This window comes from Alligator sinensis, unplaced genomic scaffold (assembly GCF_000455745.1).
Source record: "Alligator sinensis unplaced genomic scaffold, ASM45574v1 scaffold173_2, whole genome shotgun sequence".
Taxonomy (NCBI): Eukaryota; Metazoa; Chordata; order Crocodylia; family Alligatoridae; genus Alligator; species Alligator sinensis.
This window is the reverse complement of record NW_005842720.1, coordinates 447,985-468,555: the sequence shown is the minus strand read 5'-3', so window position 1 is coordinate 468,555 and position 20,571 is coordinate 447,985. Positions and strand designations below refer to the sequence as shown.

General features: G+C 42.6%; 1 protein-coding gene across 2 annotated transcripts in view; it reads right to left on the bottom strand.

Moving 5' to 3' along the window:
* The window catches only part of PDE11A (phosphodiesterase 11A), a 275,983-nt gene that overhangs the window by 52,738 nt on the left and 202,674 nt on the right, over nt 1-20,571 (bottom strand). For both annotated transcript variants that reach the window (XM_025216276.1, XM_025216277.1), the window contains exons 13-15: nt 14,257-14,366; nt 9,543-9,633; nt 7,234-7,334 (exon numbers count right to left, since the gene is read on the bottom strand). In XM_025216276.1, coding sequence (XP_025072061.1) covers nt 7,234-7,334; nt 9,543-9,633; nt 14,257-14,366 — 302 coding nt within the window. The remainder of the gene's footprint in view (nt 1-7,233; nt 7,335-9,542; nt 9,634-14,256; nt 14,367-20,571) is intronic.

Sequence of the window (20,571 nt, the reverse complement as noted above, 5' to 3'; positions counted from 1 at the left end):
GTGGCCCCGGGCTCCCCCGTCGGGGCTGTTTGTGGCGACAGCAGCTGCAGCCCCCCTGCTTGCTGTGCAGGGGAGTGCTTGCCTCCGCTGCCTCTGTGCTGCCCAGTGCATGAGCTCCAGCAGCAGTCAACAGTGCCCGGTGCAGCAATTTGGGGGCCACAGCTGCTGCTGCCATGCACAGCTCCGACGGGTGAGCCCGGAGTCAGCGCAGGGCCCAGGCTGGCAGCAGGTCCAGGTTACAAGGTGGTGTTGAGCATGGGGAAAAGTGGCCCCTCACCTGCTCAGTGCCCGGTGCCCCGCCCTGCAGCCGCTTGCAGTCCGCGTGGGGCTGCCTGTGCCTGCTCCAGACAGCCCTGCATGGGCTGCAAGCACCTGCCGCAGGGAGCACCAGCCAGGGGGAAGGCGCGGGGCTGCTTTTCCCCGTGCTCAGCACCAGCTTCTTCCCTGCCGGTAAGCAGGGGGTTGGGGCTGTGTGCTGCCCCCTGCCTGTTCTGCAGGGCTGGGGGGGTCACTGGGAGTGAGTGGGCAGGGAGCCAGCAGAAGCACACACTGAAGAAGCTCCCCCCTCTCCTTGCTGGTGCAGCCCAGCACAGCTCCACAGACCCCTGCCAGCCTGTGCCCCACTTTGGGCCCACCAGTGCTGGCCCTGAGACATTGGTCCCAAGATGGTGACCAAGGGGAGGGGCACCTGTCAAGGGGCAGGGCTACCCATGTGGCCCTCGACAGCCTGAAAAAACTGGGTAAGCGGCCCTCCGCCCAAAATAATTGCCCGCCCCTGGTTTAGGGTGACTAGATAACGTGAGTTAAAGAAAGATCGGATGAAGGATAGACTGTTTGGCTTTTGTTGTCAATATTCATGGTTTATCTCCACACTGATTTACAATTTTTCATATTTTATGCATGATGAGGATTGCTCCAGAACCTCTTCAGTATCAAAATCTTTACTTATGAAAATCTATCATTATTATTTGTCAGATACTAATGTCCAAAGAACCCAGTTGAAACTGGAGTTGCTAGGGGCACTTTTACATGTGCTGACGTGTTCTGATTAGAACATGTTGGTGCAGACTTGATTAATAATTCTAATCAGAATGTTCTAGCATGCTGTAGTCTCTCATGTATTCAGCATCCCCGCATTTCAAAATGGCAGGGGGGGTGCTTTAACTAAAGCACGTCAAATGAGCTTTAGTTAAAACACCCCTGCTGCCATCTTGGAACACAGGTCGCTGAATACATGAGACGCTGAGGGAGGTTTAATTAGATTGCCTCCTGAGAGCTGCTTTAATTAAAACACCTTCCTCTGTCGAAGCATGTGTATAGGTGTCCCAGATGTTAAGTACAGTACAAACATAGTGTGGAATAGACCTTCTTCCAAAGAATGTAAAAAAGGATCTGGAATAGGAGTGGGAACAGAACAACACGGAAGTGACTCACTCAAAATTGCACAACAGATTAGTGTCTGAGGTGGGAACTGAATCCAAGAATCCTGAGCAACTATCCAGGGCCTTATGCTGTACTAGTTTATGTTGACTCTATCAGATAACGGTAGTTTGATTTCTAGCATGGCAAAACTTAGGGGCTAGGGACAGACATTGAAAAAGCCTAAGCCTGAATTGATTCAATCTTTGCAGGTTAGTCTAACCTGGCTAGGCTGAATCAGTTTGTAAATGCACAGGCATCCCAGAAAAGAAGGTACATGCCTGCAGTGGCTCAGGCTAGAAGCTTGGGGGGTGGGTGCTAGAACAGCCCTCTCTTCCCTTCCACAGAACTGAGCCAAAGGGGGCGTGGCCAGGCCTGGCAGGATGCTCTGATTAGGGAGGGGTTGCCTCCTGTGGCACTGGTAGTGCCTGCCACTTTAAGGACTGGGCCAGGGAGGGGCAGGTGCCCGATAGGGAGCTGGGCCTTAAAATGGCTGCCCTCGAGCTGAGGGCAGTTCGTGATCAGCCAGCAGAGGAGAAACACCTCCCTGCTGAGCTCTGCCAGGAACACCTTGAAGGTAAGGGTCAGCCTTTGGGGATGGCTTGGAGGTCTCATTGGTCCTGGGCATGACCTAAAATTGCACCCTGCCAGAGCAGGAAGGCCTGGTGGGGCTGCTGGTGGCATGGCAGTCCCCATGTAAATGCCAGGAGTGATCACCCCCCCGGTAAGGTAGGTCAGGGCGCCTTATCCTCAGCCCCTCACCTTTGGGTAGGTTATAGAATGCAGGGAAGGCCAGCTAAGCCTCTTGAAGCACCTGAGCCTGCTTAGGTGAGTGGGCCCGTGGGGACAGGCATGCTTTGCAAAGCACCTGAGCTGGGAATGGGGGACCCTCTATGCAGTCCTGCAGCTTAGACCTGACATGAGGTACCTGACTGGTCCATGCAGGGGCCAGGACCCAGAGAGGGGTCAAAAGGTCCCCAGGGACCACTACAAGGGACACCCACAGAGCAAAGAAGCTCAGGGTCCTGACTAAACATTGGGGTTCATAATCGGCAGCCTCCTGCCTGATTAACATCCTAATACTATTACATCAAGGTATGGCAGACAAGTGAGGTAGGTGGCTGGCCCATAGACGGGAGGCGGACTGGTGCTGGCCCATAGACAGGAGGCGGATGGGAGGCATGAAAGGTTGCCCCTGTCACAACTCCACCCTCCCCACCCCACACCAACCTTCTGACCAGCCCAGCAGGGAATTGATAACACAGTGTTTATCACCCCATTAAGAAAACAACAGAGGGACATTCCCAGTTACCTGTTGATTCACCTTTGTCCCATCTGCCACAGCACTGACCGTAGCCAGCATGTGGTCTGCTAGCTAATGCTGAGAGGTGCCTGCATAAGGCAGAGAAGACCCCTGCTTAGCAGGGAGTGGCAAGGGGAGAAGGGGGAAGCCAGGCAAATGCCTATAGTCTCTGCCAGAGCTCCAGCCAGGGAACAGAGGGGAGAAACCAGCTCTGCTGTGGAGCAGAGAACCCCACCCAGCCCAGAGAGCATGTTGGGATGCTGGGGGAGTCTGGTTTAACTTAAACCAGCAAGGGGTCTGGGACAGACATTGTATTAAACCAGTTTGACTCAAATCAGTTAAGTCTGATACTACATTCAATCAGGTTTATCTCAAACAGGTTTCAATCATTTTCAAACTGGTTTATGTGCACTGAACATCTGTCCTGTTACAGGTTTAAACCAGTTTGTGATCACTTAAACTGGTTTATGTGTAATGTCTGTCCCTAGCTAAGGTGTCTGATAGGTTGCTACAGTTTGCAAAGCAACGGTCTACCTGAACGAAAATTATAGACAGAAATCACTTCATCCGCCCTCAAAATACATGCACTTTTGCATTGGTTTTACACCGAAATGAATGCATCAATATGTTCATTTGAAAATATAATCTAGACTTGATAATTAGTTAACATTTCATATACTTTGTTGGGCACATAAATAAAACTGAAAACAGGGCATATACAAATCCAGTTGAAATGAGGTAAACTCTAGTGTGCCTGAAAGTCACCCCTGCTTAAATGTTCCTCCATTATAGAATTCAGTGTGGCAATTAGAATTTTGATGCATAATGGGAGATTTTTAATTAATACATGTCTAAAATAAGAGCAGAATTAAGTAGAAATAATTACCTGTTTTGGCTGGCTGGACCTCAGTAAAGCAAAGCTATCTCAGGAAATTGTTGCAAAGTACAGAATTTGTCATTCACAGTTTTCCATTTATTTTAATGGAAAGGTTCCTACCATATTATTGAAGCAGCTGATAGGATGATGCTATGCCCATGTTCTATGATACATGATATAAAGTGGTTGCACACTACAAAAGTTGCTAACACAATGCAAAGTCACACATGCAGAAAACAAAATTCATTTCTCTCATACAAATTCATGGCATGATGGTATAACAGCTCCTGTAGGAATAAATACTGCAATAATGAAAATTTTAATGGCCTCAAGGAGCTGGCACATAAACATTAAATCAGCCTAATCCTGAGCTGGTCCTCGACAACTACAGCTATTACATTGTATTTGCACCACTAGAGATGGCCTTTAAAAAAATACATTTTGCTTATTTTTAATTCACATTTTATTGAAAAAAGTCTTAGCAGAAAAAAATGTTATTGGAGGAAAATAATTCTTTCATTTTCCTCCTAGGCAATGCGTATATTATCAAGACAACAACAATTACATATTGAGAGTTCAGAAGAAAATGTGACCTCTTATTTCCACCCTGAATTGTGTGGCATCAGAAATACGGAACAGAGCAATCTCTAAGTATTAACTTAAATGTAGGTGGTGGAGGCATTTTGCTGAGCCATGCACTTCTAAATGACAGAGCCACTTTAAGATCCACTGGAGTGACTGGAGAAACAGACTAAATCCCCACAGAGGTTTTTGTCTGGAAAAATCAGCCTTGTATATGAAAATAGTTGAAAATGCTGCCTTAGTGGATGCTTAAACATGGTTTCAACTAGGAAGACTAGTTTAGTTACTTGGGTAAATAAAGCTACACACATGACATCCAAGAGTGCAAAAATAAATTAATGTTCATGTCCATTTAAATGTTGTTCTTCAGTATTCAATGCTGTTTTTATCCTCAGAGAGCTGGCTTTATATAATAAGTGTATATACTTCAATGAATCAAGACCTCACTTCAGTGAATCTAAATTCAGTGAAATTATAAGAGATGAAACATGATGTTTATGCATTCGGGGGAGAAGAGGTTAAGCATTCTATGAAAACTTGCATCTTCTAAGTGATTTTTCCATGGCCTGATGTGTTAAAATTATCTATTAAAATATCACAATAATTTACTACCCAAATACCCACATATCTAATACAGCCCAGATCTGATTTTTCACTTCCAGGTCATCATTTTATTTGTTGATTAGTTAAAGTTCTACAAATATGCAAAAATGTGATGAGGTTCTAAGGGTTTTTATCCACATGCTATTTTTTATTCCAGCACAAACCAAATCTCTGATTCATAGATGGACTTTATAAATATCACTCTTAGTACACAGGAAATTCAGGAATGCTGTTTTTGTTTGCTTGGTTTTTTAAATCCAAAGGCATGTAAGAGGCAGAAAACTGAAAAAAAATGTCAATGAAGTAAGCATGTACTTGCTCAAAAGTCTTTATGTTATTTGACATGAGTATTGCTGATATAATCCCAAAAGACAGTTTGACCCTGAGACACCCCTTTTGGTGTAGGAAGGTGTAAAAGGTTACTGTCCTGGTGGGGGTTCATCCCAAAGAGAAAGCAGCTATTGTCTGCCCTCTCCTGGCCATGTTTACTGAGGAAGAAATCTCTCTACAGGATCTCCATTGCTGGAGTCTGTTCAGGATCTATCTCAAATCATTTTAGCCTTCTGCCTACCAGCCTACCCCCTTCCCAATAGTATGAACTATTTTTTTAAATTCAAGACACTTGTGTTAGGACATCAAGAGCAATACTGAGCACTGTGTGCGCCTGAAAATATCACTGCCCTCGGTACTGCCGGTTTCCACTGTCGTTACCCCTTAAAATCATAAGCAGTCTTCGCAGACAGCTTCAAAAGCCAGAAGGCCCAGAAAGAGTGAGATAAAAAACTATGAAGTTCCTTTCTGAAGCCTACTGCAAATTTGCAAAAAGAATATTTGGATAAAGTTATTTTTAGAAATGATTTTTAGCAACACTAATTTTTTTTAGAATGCAGCTTTAGAGGCAGATGCCTGAATTTATTGATCAAGCTCTCTCTCATAATAGGCTAAATGGGGGAAAAAAGGAAGGAATATTCTTTCTCTGAGATAAAGAAAATATTGACAGAGAGTGAGCTCTTAACAGAAATAATGGAAGAAGTAGTCAGAGCAAACTTTGCACCATTTTAAATAATACCTAGTGATTTGGCAAATCTTTAAAAAAGAAAGGGAGTGATGTACATTGTATAGCAGCTAAACATTTGCCCAGGGTTTGTTAGAATCTTGGTTTGGCATCAAGCCGTCAGTGCTCATGACTGAGGAGAAATAATCCATATCTCCTTGCTTACAGGCTCAAAAATCAATGAGTAGAGTGCAAGGAAGATGCTAATAGACAAGTTATTTCCTAATACAGAAAAATTCCTTAGGATGGAGCCTTGTCATGCTTATGACAGTAAGCTACAACTGCACTTCAATCTCTGTACCATAAACTTACCATAGTGCGTGACCCACAAACCCACTGTGCTGCTTTAAGTTTAAGGGACCACTTTTAAACTGAAGCAGTGTAGCAGTATCTTCATTCTCAAGGTAATTTGCTTGGGCTAACTGGCAATTGCTACTCAGCAGAGCTAAGTAGCTCATTTACACAGTTTCTGGTTTAGGAAATAGCCCATCTCAAGCAATGTAATGTATCTGAAGACCCTGATACCAGGGAGTGTGAGTTTGCTATGTACACACAGCCCCAGAACACGTCCCCCAGTGAATTATCCATGTGGGCGCTAGCAAGTAAGATTTTGATTGACACACTTTGTTGGAAGTGTGATGTGCAGGAAATGTAACATCACTGCACTGCGAATTATCATACATACAACGCCATGTCCAAGACATTGACTTAGTTTGACTCTCCTGGTGGAACTTACTAAACTTGCAAGAAAACGAAAGGAAATGGTATTATCTTGATCACTATAATGATCTTGATCACTAGCATGATGTAAAAACAAGGAAGAGGAAAGAACAGAATTTGAAGAAGACATCTAGTAATGTCTTTTGCCTCTCAGTTTTGCAAAATGGGGCACTCTGGTGAAAAGCGGTATAACTTGACTTCAAAAGGACCTACCACAGTTTGCTACCTAAGCACCTTCCTGTGCAACTAAGTACAGCTCTTCCTTAGCACAAGAAAAAAAACTCACTCTGAACTGGACTAGCAGTTCAGAAAAGGTTAAAAAAGTAAAGTTACTTTGTATTTCCTAAAAAGCCCAAAAAATGGTTGTGTGCTCTTCACACATGTAAGCTTCACACAATACAGGATTGGAGTGTGACTCCTTTCTGCAACAGCTTCAAAGTTTGAGGCTAAGACTTCTCTTGGGTTTTGTTAACACAGACAAATTAAACATTAAAATAAAACTTATCTGGACACAAGATACTCCCATTAGTCTAATATATAAGCATTAGACTAAATCTCTCCAACCACAATTAAACACTAATTTCTCATATCATATATCGCTACTGGTGTTTAATAGGTCATTAGAGAACATTCTTCGAATTTTCATTTGTCAAATACAAAAATGCCAATACTTACTCAAAATACAGAGTGAGGTCTGTTGCCAGTATTGACTGCTTCAGAAGCTGCATAAGGTCACTATAGTCCTTGGAGGACAAGTTAGCAAAGATGTTGTGACCCTGTAATGAAAGAGATAGAGAAGGTAAAGGGCTAACAATCAATATAGGTTTTTAAAAGGTTTCCTAACTGCATTCTGCTACTTTGTAACATCCGATTTTTTTTCTGGACTATGGGAAACCAAGACAAAATAAAGTTATTGCTGTTAAGGTTATATTCAGACTGGAAATGTTAACCACTGTAATCAAGAATCTGGGCTGTGTTTCTCTAAGCAGTACCAAAATTATAGCCTCTTGTGAAAAGATGTATTCTTTAGTTTGACTCTGCACTGATTCAGTTTATGGAGAAAAACTATGGATACAGCTCAATCTTTCCCTATACCAAATGTTTTTGGAATTATGTTTTGCAGCTTTTGAGCTGTGTTCTTAACAGATTTATCTGTGCTGCTGCCCACAAGCTGCTGCTAGAGCAGTCAAAGGCACTAAATCAATTTTTCATTCAAAATAGTCTTTCTGCTCACCCCGACCATTATTCCACTGTCTTGCTGTATGTACAGATTTTTCTCACACAGACCGAGGTAGCAAAGCACATGGAATGTGAGCCAGCTTAACAACAGGGGTGGGCTCAGTAGAGTACTTCTGAAGGAATCTAAAGGAGTAAGACCCTGGAAAATGTTTTATAGCCATAATGAAAGGAAACAAAATATTTAAATATTGATGTTTTAAATAAGGAACGTAGAAGGAACAATTTTACAGATCATGATCTAACAAATTAGGGTGAACAGATTAGCCATTCGTTTCTCCATAAATCCAGGGGAGAAAACAAACTGAAAGAATATACTGCCATTCATTTAAGTTGAACTTTAAGCTAAAGACTGAACTGTAGAACATCAGTCACGTGTGCTTACATTCATATACATAACACAGCACTCACATACTGCTTTGTTATCCTTCGAAATAACAATGGTTGTATCAAACCAAATGTAATTTTGGTAGCTTGTAGCAGTCTAATGTTCAAATCCAATATGCACTGCCATCTAGCGCTCAGGAAGAAGAAAATTACAGTAAGGAAAACAAAGAGTTTTCCATACATAAAAAGGACATGTTTCCTTCCCTGAGTGACCTTATCCTCAAAAAAAGATTTTTTTTCACTCAGTCATTGGGAAAGCTGGGGGAATCTAGCAGGTTAATTATACCTACAATTTAAGTTCAGTGTAGCCAGAAAAAAACATGCCAGTGTATATTAAAAACCAGCAGCTATTCAGAGTATAGATTAATGCACTAGCATATCTGAAATACTGCCTTACAAATAGCTAAGGAGGAGGATTTTCCTGCTGTCTTCAGGATTCTAGTGCCTTGTTGACTTAATACATCCTGTGAAAAACTAAATGTTACCACAGTGTGCAAGACTCTCTCAAAGGTGCCTAGACACCTTTGAGCAAAATATAGACAAATATAGACACCTTTTGTCTAGAGCAAAATATAGACACCTTTTATGGCACGAATAGGAAGCTAACAAAATAATCAAATATGGAAGTTTTCCTGACGATAACAATTGCAGACTGTTGTGTTAAATACCAGTGTATTCCATTGAGTGTAATTACAATGTACTAGAGAGAACAGGCCAGGTCCTTCGGTGATGCAAACTGGTTTAAGCTGTTTGACTTCAGTGGCAAACTGGCATAACTTGTTTGACTCCAGATTGTGCTAGCAGAGATTCTGGATCTGCACCTATTCTAGCTTGAAAGCATTTAGTCTTACTTCTACATTTTTTTATCAAAGAAGTAGTAATACAGTATATAAAGATTAGAATCCTAGCAAGATGAATTGCCTGAGTTAGAAATGTGCAAGGAGAGACAGTAGTTGGATACGCACCGGATAAAGCAATGGTTTGTCCAAGGAGATTCTGGTGGATCACAAGGAAGAAATATTTTTCAGATTCACTGATTTTATGGGTGACCACAGTTATTCCACATTTCTACTGCGCCTTAAGTTGAATGAGTGGCCTGTCAAACCCCATGTGCTGCCCAGCTGAATGGAGATACACATCACGTCCAAACCCAGCTGGACCACACGTGGGGTTTTGACAGGTCTCGGTGTATGGGGAGCCTGGTATTGGGCTGCAGCAGCTCGATGTTGGGCTCCCCATGCACCAGTAGCCATATAATCCCTGTGTGCCACCCAGCTGGGTTTGTGCGTGGTGTTTATTTCCATTCCCTGGCTGGTGAAACAGCCCACCAAGCATACAACAATAAAACAGCTGCTTTTTACCTCACTTTGAAGAATCATGACAGCATGATTAAAATGATGGTGTTCCAAGGTAGCAGAGGTTCCATAAAGCTGAGCCAAAGCTGATCCACTCCTGAGAGGCAACACATGGAATTAACAATCAGCAATCAGTAAAAAACACAAATAAATATTACAAAAATTGTTCATAGTGTCCCCCGTCCCCCGCTTGATTTAATGGGATTTTTTTCTTCTTAATTTAAGAGATTTAGTTACCAGGACATCCACCCATTCTCAGATACAGTGTTCTGAAATGTAAGTGGAATTTCACATTCACTATATTAATTTACAGCTACGGCCAGGCTTTCAGATTCTGGTGCCTGATACATTTACTCTGACCAACTGATGATTCCTTTTGAGCAACATTAAATTTTTGGTGGGAATATTCAAAGACATCTAAATGATTTAGGAGGACAGGCCCCTTTGAACCAAAGGAATCTAGAAACAACACTTTTGGTACCTTCTCAATGTCTATAGTTAAAAAAAAAATTAGGTACATCTCAAGTCACACTGTGTTTCATAGTTTATATATACTTCTAAATAAGCAATCACACATCTATATATATGGTATATCACACAAATATATGTGTGCATATCTAGTGCGCACACGCACACACACACACACACACACACTATGAACTGTAAGTGCCTTGGGGCTTTCAGTCAATTCCTGTACTTCTGCACAGCTCCAATCCTCAGTATATAGAACAAAAGTGATATCTACTAGGTATCTGAAAAACTCTGCTGTGGAAAAGCTGTAAGAGTAGTCCTTACAGCTTCTTACAGGTAACTTCCATGTAAATTAAAAAATGCTAAGGTGAATAAGGAAATAGAAGCCGAACCTGAAGATAGAAAAGGAAAGTCTAAAATAATCCTTAGAATATATTTTCCAGCTATGCTGTTTGTTTAAAAAAAGATCAGCCACAAAATATATATGGTATGGGGCTTAAAAATTCTAAGTTTAAACTTTAAAGGAGGAAAAACTATGAAATGTAATTATGAAATTGAAAATTGTTGGGAGGTGGAAAGGAATAGGATTGGACTGTCAGGGGAGATTAATGTTCACCACTATTTCACTTCTGGGACCCAGCCTAAAGCGACAAGATGGGTTTTCTTTCCAAAGAAATGAGTATAAGAGATTATGCTAGAAACGAATAGAAGGAGTCTCCTAGGAGTATATACTACAAAGCTGTACCATACTGATATTTAATCATCAGGGGCAGCTGTATTAGAGAGGGGGATGACTGGAAAACATCATCCCTAGAGAAAAGAGTGTTGAGGTGTATTAACAGAGCAATTTCAGAGAACTGTGATGCTGCTTCTATCATATGCCTCTTGATCTTTCATTGCACAAAACACTAGTCTTGAACACTAAAGATAAAATAGGAAAATGTGATGCTTAACTTTATAAGTTAGGTTGGAGGAATAAATCACAGTTAGTGTTATGAAAGTTACAACTTCTATATTCAGGGATATTTTATATGTGTCACACCATGTCTTTTGTTAAATGTCTTCAACTATTTCTTTATGATGTTATAAAAAGACAGCCTCCTCTTTGTATGCAGTTGTCAAACAACTGCAGAAGATAGCATTCTAATGCTGAAACCCTCTGCTTCAGAGTCCCCAAAACAGAATTAAATGGCGATTAGTTTAATCAGAGCCCAAACCTGTAAGAATTTAATTTGTACACAAGATCCATTTTTATAAATTAGGAACACAAACATCAATTGGTACAGCTTTTCCAGTTGTCTTACACAATTTCCCATCTTTTCTGCTTCTCTTTGAGACTCCAGCTGCGGAAAGCAACTGGTGATGCTTTGTAACCTTTGCACCAGCAGTTCTGTTTTTCAGAACTGCAATTCATTTCCCTTGTAATGGCAAGCAAGGATCCAGATAATGTCAGCATTTCATTGAGACTGCAGGAACACCAAGAGCTAAGGAGACTGCAGTTTAAGGAACAGCCAGATATCAATTAGAGGAGTTCACCAAGGCATTTTGCCCACAGAAACAGCAGTCTGCAAACAGCACACATTCTGGCAAATATCCTCCTCTTTTGCACAAAAATAGGGAAGAATAAGCTAACATAGGGTGTGGACATGTACACTTGGAGCTGTTTCAAAAGGGGAGCTGCTTATTTGGTGGGGGGAGGGGCACAGCAGCTGTTATGTTTTAAGTAATGTGTGCACAAGCCAGAAGCAATACAAATGCAGCAAAACTGATCCAACTTTAACTCTGAATGAAAGAATATTAAAATTGCAGCTGCTCTGATACATTTGTATCACTCGGGTCTGGAGGGCCACTGCGAGATTCCACCTAGCTTATATAAGAATTTATATGGCAGTCGGGGCTTGGGGGCTGCTGAGGAGAGGTGGGGGGCTGCAGACCCTGGCCCTGGTCCCAAAGCCTTGGCAGCTGGGGACTCCCTCTGTCAGGGTTAGAGGGGGACGGGGCTGCGGGTTGGGAATGCGAGGCCATGTTCAGGAAATGGAGTAAGCCCAGCTAACAGCTCTGTGGGATGTTCGACAACCAGCCAGCCCATCTCCCTTGAGAGCATATACACCTTACGTTATGTCAAATGCTCACAGATTCATAGATTGTAGAGTCAGAAGGGACCACAATGGATCATCGTGTCCGACCCCCTGCCCCTGGCAAGAAAGAGGACCAAGGTCAGGTGACCCCAGCCAGGTGACTATCTAGCCTCCTCTTGAAGACTTCCAAGCTATGTGATAACACCACCTCTCTCAGAAGCCCATTTCAGATCCCGGCCACCCTTACTGTGAAAAATGTCTTTCAAATATCTAACCTAAATCCACTCTCAACTAGTTTACACCTGCTATTGCTAGTCACTCCCTGGGATGCCTTAGAAAACAACGCTTCCCCTATTCCCTGTTGACCTCCCCAATGAATTTATAGTTCACACTAGTCCAGCACACAAGATATCTAGCAGATGGGTTGGGAAGGAACCATGTATCTGTGTTACACAGAGTCAGCAGTTCTAGGTCAGCACTTCCCAACCTTGAGGTCATGACCCCCTTTGGGGTCACAATGTTAAAAAATGGGGTTGCAAAGACAATCACAGATTTTCTCCTTTAAAGGAGAAAAAAGTGGGAAATGGCAGGTTCCTCTTGCATGGTTGCATAATTCTAGCTTGCAAGGGGCTGCTTGGGACTGCAGGGAATGGGAGGAGGGTGATCAGGCAGGGGGTGCCACATGCATGTGTGCGCACATGCACATGGCAGCCAGGCAGCGTGGAGAGCAGCTCCTGCAGCTCCCTCTAGGTAAGTCTGGGCAGGGGAAGGCAGATTGAGACCCCCACAGTGAGGCTTGTCTGGGGGGGCAGTAGAAGGGCCAGCTCCCTGCCACTGTGTGCTCTCCCAGGGAGGGAGGCATAGATTTGTGTGCACGATGAGGGCAGATGCAGGATGCCTACTGCGGGCTGAGGGCTCTCCACCACCCTGCCCGTGTCCACAGCAGAGTGGGGCAGGGAGGCTCAGTGCCACTGCTGGGAGCCCCACTCTGCCCACACTGCCATGGCAAGGTGCCCCCTGCCCACCTGACAGCAGCAGGGGGCACAACTCTGCGCTGCTGCTGTCACTGCTGCCAGGTGGGTAGAGGGCAACTTGCCATGGTGGCACCACCAGCATGAGACTCCCAGTAGCAACACTGAACCTCCCTGCCCTCACATTCCTGCCCACTTAGCTGCAGAGGCCCCTGTAGGGAGGGCAGCAAGGTGGGGAGCCCTGAGCCCACACCAGGTAGCCTACATCCTCCCCCCTCAAGGATTTATGGGTCATGGGCTCTGCTCCAGCCGTGCTGCCTGCAGGACAGGGGAGAGGAGCTGGGTTCTGCACTCTGCTCCGGCTACAGCAACCACCACCTCCTGAGGGTGGCAGCTGGGGCTCGGGCACTGCTGAGGAGAGGTGTGGGGCTGCAGACCCTGGCCCTGGTCCCATAGCCTTGGCAGCTGGGGACTCCCTCCGGCAGGGTTGGAGGGGAGCAGGGGGCTGCGGGTTGGGAGTGAGAGGCCATGTTCAGGAAATGGAGTTATGCTGAGGAAATGGGGTCATAAATGGAGTCATGCTGAGGAAAAGGTTGGGAAGAGCTGGTCTAGGGCTTTACATGGTGGATGTGAAAGAAATGCATTTGGTTTTTCAGCCCATCTGTTCTGGGCAGCCTACACTGTGGTTCTAGACAGGTGCCAACCATTCCACAGTCCAAAAAAATAAAAGCTGGGCTTCATGCACATTAAATAGATGCCATCCTTTGGTGAACATGTGGTTTCAGTTTTAGCTTATTTAATTTGATCTGATATAATTGGAAACATTTTCACCAGGGTTCCAATACCAGTGAGGGAGAAATCAGGGTAGTTGCAAAGCTTCTCATGGTTAGCACTTACAGGACTGTAACTGACAGAAATTTGACAGGAAGAGGCATCACTGTTTGGTGCCACATTTCTATACTAGGTGTCAGTTCACAAAGGGTAACCAAAATCAACAGCATGACACTAAGGGCAAGTCAGCAATTACCAAAAAGAATAGGGAATTATAAAGATGGATAGTCCCTCATTACATGCAAGCATAGAAATACTTGGCCTTGGCCTAGGAGCCCTGAAATTAATGCTTCATTCTTTATCCCCTGTCACCTTTTGCTCTTGTATAGAAGGAAAACAAATTAAAGTAATAAGAATTAGAAAACTTACTTGGCTTGGAAGGCATTGTTGGTTCCCCTGTGGTCAAGGTCATGACATAAACATCCCACAATCAAAGCTAAAATTTCAATTTCAGTCAGAATCTCCTGAAATCCTGCTGTCTGAGAACAGAAAAAATAGCATCTGTAACTATCAGAAGCAGGAAAGATAGACAATGTTAGTCCACTGAGCAACAGTTAACTTTGTTTTGATACCACCATCCTTTAGGTAAGGGCAAGATAAATGCTTTATTGTCATATCATATTCACTGCTGTATGTTAGATTGTTAGTGGAATAGATAGTATCCTTGGAGTGATCTATTATTATCTCTGTGTCACATTTGTAAGACACTCACTATCCAGAAGGTATGGGTGGAAAAAAGCTGAAATAGAAAATAAAAACAATAATTACACACTAAGACAAGAATCTAATTTTTCTAAGTGAAGAATGTAGACAGGGATTTCTTAGCTCCTGAGATGGCTGTACTAGTTTATCAACACTGCTGGAGACATCTTCAAAAGCTAAATCAAAGAGGATTTAAGAGAGAAGAACTAAATGCTTTTTGTGCTAATACTACAGGCTATTAGAGACTGTTTTGTAATCTTGGACAACGGAATTTGAAACAATGTTGTACTATTTGAAGAGGAAATACCTTGGATAGCAGAATTCCAGAATGAGATTATGAGAGAATGAGAATAAATTTGAGTTTATGAGAATTTTTTTTCTAAAAGCATGAGAATTCTGCAGAGATCAAACTGATGTAAAAATTGCAGAGGACCCAAATTATGACTACCACAGCCCAAGTATTTGAAGGGGAGAGTTGATATAGGGAACCTTTTCCAATGCCATATTTCTCTGGGTGGGTAGAAGGCATAAGAAAACTGGGTTTCCTGAGACCACACAAGAGGTAGTAGGATTACAGACACCACTGAAGTTCCAGGACAGGTGTGCCAGGGTGAGGTGGAAGCGGTGTCCTGCCAGTGGCATATCCAACAAAGATTAGGAGAACTACACTGGAGTGGCTGCATGGCATTTTTTTCAAAAGATGTAACAGGGCCCACCAGTGACCCTGCTCCTCACACAACAATCAGGCCTGCTTCTGCCTTGCACAGGCACAGTGTCTTGAGGTACTTCAAACTGTATTTCATGCCAACTCATCTCCTTAGTCACATACTCTGAGGGAGGGATGATTTGGCCCATAGATATTCCAGAAGCATCAAAAATATTGGTTTGAGTAGAAAGTTACAGTGTACAACCTAACTTTCATCCATGCTGAGCACCAACAATTCAAACTGAAGTCAATGGGAGCTACAAGTACTAGAGACTTCTGGCAAATCAGTTCAGGATAGATGGAGTCTACACATTGAGTGACAATACCAGACAGTGGTTCATAGATTTGAAAGATGATATCTGATGCCATATGAAAGAGAAAGAGAGTTTCACACAATGTAATAGAATTTGATAGATAGAAAAGTAACTGAGAGAAAGGAAATTAACAAGTCTCATTGATAATTTATCAAGGTGAACATTTATTTAATAATGGGATTGACATGCCTTATTTTTCAGTTAACCATTGTCAACAAGATGCAACATGTAAATGATCTGGTTGAAGGAAGGGAATGTAAAATCTTAAAGTTTGTTTCTGAGGCCAACAGTGGAGATGTGATGACTAATGAAGAACAAGACAATGAGGTGCAGAGAGATTTTGAACTTTTATTTGACAGGTTAAGAGAATGGAAAATGCAGTTTATTGCAGCAACTATAAAATAAAGACAGGAGGCATGAAAGGGGGCAACAACATATAGAGCATGTATTAGATGGAACAGCCATGCAGCACACTGACCAGGGCAGGGATTTAGGGGTTATGGAAGACAAATCCTTGAAAGCCATTGGCCCAGCATATGGCTTGAGTAACAAGGGTAAGCAGAATGCTGGCCTGTATCAGTACTGAGACAAAATACAAATCAGGAGCAGCAATAGTATTACTGTTCAAAGCACAGGTTAAAGCTCGCCTAGAATACCATGTTCTGGATTATGGCTTTAATGCATGTATAACTTCAAAAACCAAAGAAGATTTCAAGAAAACATTTAAGGAGGTGGGGTTTACCAAAGACCCAAAATCATACTATGAAGTGAGTTAGTAAATTCAAAATCAAAGTATTTAGTATAGTGGAAAAAAATGAACTTTTCACACTGGTGAAAAAGTAGGGGATATTATGTAAAATATTATACTTGTGCAGGAAATAATTTATGGAAAAATTTAGTGAACATGGCGGCAAAGACAATTGTGTAAATGATGGAAACAATGGAGAAGCAAGAAATAAGCAAAGATCAACAAAGCAAATGCGCAGAATGAACAAATTTGTCTTCAGACAAAAATACAGAATGGTTACTTGTTCTTTGCTAATGTTGCGGGTATCTACTCAGAGGCTTAGATTCAGAAAGAAACTGAATGTGTGAAAAAGTTCTGAAAGTCATATGGGTATAGAAACATCCAATCAGGGAACAAAAATAACGTAACATAGTAACCAATTACATAGCAAATAACAGATCAGTGTTAGTTGGCAATAGGGAACTAAACTCCACCAACTATATAATTTTTTTCACCTCTAGGCTAAATACTGCCTCTACATAGTTGTCTAAGCTGGACTATTCACCTATGAGTATAGTCCAGAGAGGGAGGAGTAGGCAGCATCTACCTGTTTGAGTATACTTATTACACTGTGAAATACAGTTTGACAGAGGCCAGACTGGTGATTTCTATTTCCTAAATACCAGAGCAGATATACCCATTGAGTCTTAAAGGATCTTAAGGGGAGTAGGTACCCCATAGATAGGGACCTACCAAATTCATGGAGGAAGTGGGCTGCGTGGCAGGTCCTTTAATCTTACAGGTTTGCCTGCATGCCCCTCCCCATTGCTGATTGCCTAAGGGGCCCTGCTGCTTGTTGCTGACTGGCTGGGAGGCAAGAACGGCATATTTAAAACCGCTATTTTCGCCTCCCTGCCAATCAGCAGTGAGTAGCAAGGCCCCTCTGCCAATTGGTGGGAAGGGGGCGGAGGAACCTTCAAAATTAAAGGAGCTGCCATGCAGCCCACTTCCACCATGAATTCGGTGTGTCCCTACCCATAAACGTTATATTTTTAGTGAATTTTAGTGGATTTGTATTTGTGTATTTTAATGCACTTAAGCTCCTTCACCCATGTACAGTTTATCTGTAGAGACTAACATGTTACAGTAAAGTCTACTGTGAAGTCTAATATGCATCTTAGTGACTCTGCAGACCATAAATCCTATTTAAGTCATTCTCAATATTTCTATCACTGATATAAGCCAGCAACTTCCTTGGTCTCTTGTTTCTGTGTCAATTCCATTTTATGCAAATCAAGGACTTGACTTTTCAAGGTGCTAAGCCAGTGGTACTCAACCTACTTAGACTCAAGAAACCTCCCCCGCCCCCTCTGCCCAATAAACTCAAGGTATTCTATGTATCTATAAGGCTTAGTCCATCTGTCTGTGTGTCTGTCCGTAACGCTCTTGGAGAAACAACCAATCAGAGTGCTTCGCACAGACAGATGGCTGGATGTGGAGGGGGGGATGTCATGCAGCTGGATGCAGAGCAGCAGCAGAGTGGGTTAGTGGCTAGAGGTGGCTGCATGCAAGCTTCCCCCCCACCCCCCCCACTCCCCTCCCCATGCCCCGGGGAGGCAGTGGCGGTGTGGGGTAGTGGCGTGCGGCATTCCACCCCCCCCACCCCGAGTCATCCTTGACAGACAATTTGCTAGGCCACCATAAAATGCCAGCTCTTAGTTTTTACTCATTTTTTGACTACAGAAAAATAATAGAGCAAATCTTTTGTTGCAAAGAACTGGGAAAGACCACAAGAGGCCAGAAATATTCTGACACTGGAATCCTATCTGAAATCTCTGGGTATCTTGTAAATCATGTGTAAGTTTCACTTAATGGTGATAATATTGTGCGTCATTCCTAAAAAGGATGCAGTATCACCTCTAGCTCACAATCACTGTGCTAAGCATTCCAGGTTTGGTGGGAGTTGAATGTGCAGGTATCTGGGGTGGTTTGTCCCTTGCAGTATTGGACTTTAGGTCTACATATAGAAAAGACTAATCAAACCCTGGAAAGTTCTACTCATGCAGAATTCATAGATTTATAGACAGAATAGCTTGACTATTATAAGATCTCTGTGCCTGAATTATAGATATGTGGCCTTTAAAGCTTCAGTTTCAATAACATAGAAGAGCAGAAGAAGCATCTGAAAAATATAGTGTTTGCTACTTTTATAAGATTGTTCTCATATAACAAAGAATAATCAAGGTCTCTTTTTTTTTTAAAGTGTAAAAAAATAGCTTGACAACATGTCATGTGCCAAGTTTTAGTCCAGACAAAATGTCCACAGCTGAGTTATAAACTACTGGAAATAGGAGTTTTATACTGGAAAATTGATGCTGTAATAAATGGTTCTTAGTTTAACACAAGGTTTGACTGAATTCAAGGATTCAACCCGTATCATAAACGTGGGAGTACAGATTAAGCAATTTACTAACAGTAGCAATAGCGCAAGAATAAATTCAGCTTTTTCATTTAATCAAAAATCATGTCATGGAATACATATATAGCAGAGGATATTTCACTTCACAAAAACACAATTAATTTAAAAACTGTTATGGTAGGAGGCTATGTATGTAATGCAAGAAGAGAAGGGGTTATGTTTCTGCAATTTTTAAATTTACATGTATAGAGGAAAAATACATAGCTACGGATGATGGTATTGTAAAATTTATTTTCAACAGAAAAGGAATGACCCATAACTCATGAGTGGCAGAGCTTCAGTTGAGTTATGGAGGTCATTCTCTCATGTGAGGAAATGAGTTGCCTTATACCTAGCCCCACTTTTATGTATTTTGTTATTAGCACACCAGATGTGATATTAATTATCTATTCCTTTACTTTTTCCCATTTTTACTTTTTAAAACAGTTATTGATGTCGGATGAAGGCATGGTTACTACACTATGATCTGATCCTGTGGCTGTTCTCATACCACTATTTCTGTCTCATATGACTGGGATCACTGAAGTCTATGGGAACACTCACGTGCATTATGAATCAATTAGTGCAGGTTGCAGGATTTGCACATAATTCTCCTAAGCTAAGCAGGGTGTAAAATATACATTAATTACACAGGAATAAATTTCTTATTGTTAACTTTAGGCTTTTTAAAAATTCAATTTGAAAGCTATCTTCTTATCCCCAGCACTTACAAAAGGATTTAAAGGCTGCATTGGGTCCAATGTGCAGTCATTATTCAGGAAAAAAATTCCCTTGAAATCTGTAAGTTTGGTTTGAATTAAGAATTGCTGCCTCTTTCCTTTACTTAGCAACCAGACCTGTAACTGTTCTTTTTTGGAAAGTAAAAACCTTCTTTTTTGGGAAGGGTAAACATATCACTGCACACTTCTATTTACAATGGTCCTTACGACATTGATGTTTAACTGATGGCATCTTAGCTGTGTTGTTGCAAAATCCATTAATAAGCTTTAATAAGCATTTGTGTCTTTCATACACACACATATATACTTCTATATGTAAATACATATATATGTTTGTGTGACCATACACATATGTGTTGCTGTTAGAGGTGCACCGATACATCGGTCCCATATCAGAGCATCCCCCCCGCCATATCTGTGCGCAGGGCAAAGAAGGGCTGCTGCTGTGGGGCGGGGCCAGGGGCTGGGGCTGTGCTGGACTTTTCCCAGTGGGGGCCTGAGCTGGGCTGCTCTCAGGGAGGGCAGTGGCACTGGGAGGGAGGCTATAGAGGATGGGCTTCAGCACCCCCAAAATTCACCATAGCCCCCCCAACCTTCCCTCCCAGTGCTGCCGCTGCCCGCCCCGAGCACAGCCCAGCCCTCCACTGGGGAGAACCCGGTACAGCCCCTGGCCCCAGCCCTCAGTGGCAGCTCATCCATGCCCCAGGCAGTGCCTGCCCCAGCCCTACTCCCTCACTCACCATGGGAGCCTCGATCTGCCCCTCCACTTGCCTTCCCTCCCCCCACCTCTTCCTCCACAACAGACTTACCAGTTGGACCCTGCTCTCCACACTGCCAGGCTGCATATCGGCAATTGGATTGGTATTGGCCAATATGGCTCATTAAAAATCAGCCATTGGTATTGTCCCAAAAAATCTCTATTGGTGCACCCCTAGTTTGTGTGTGTTTATATATGATCTTAATAATGCTGTGTTAATTAGGATGAAAACTAAAATCAGAAAAGAAGAAACAACAATGTGCTTTCACTTCTGCACTTT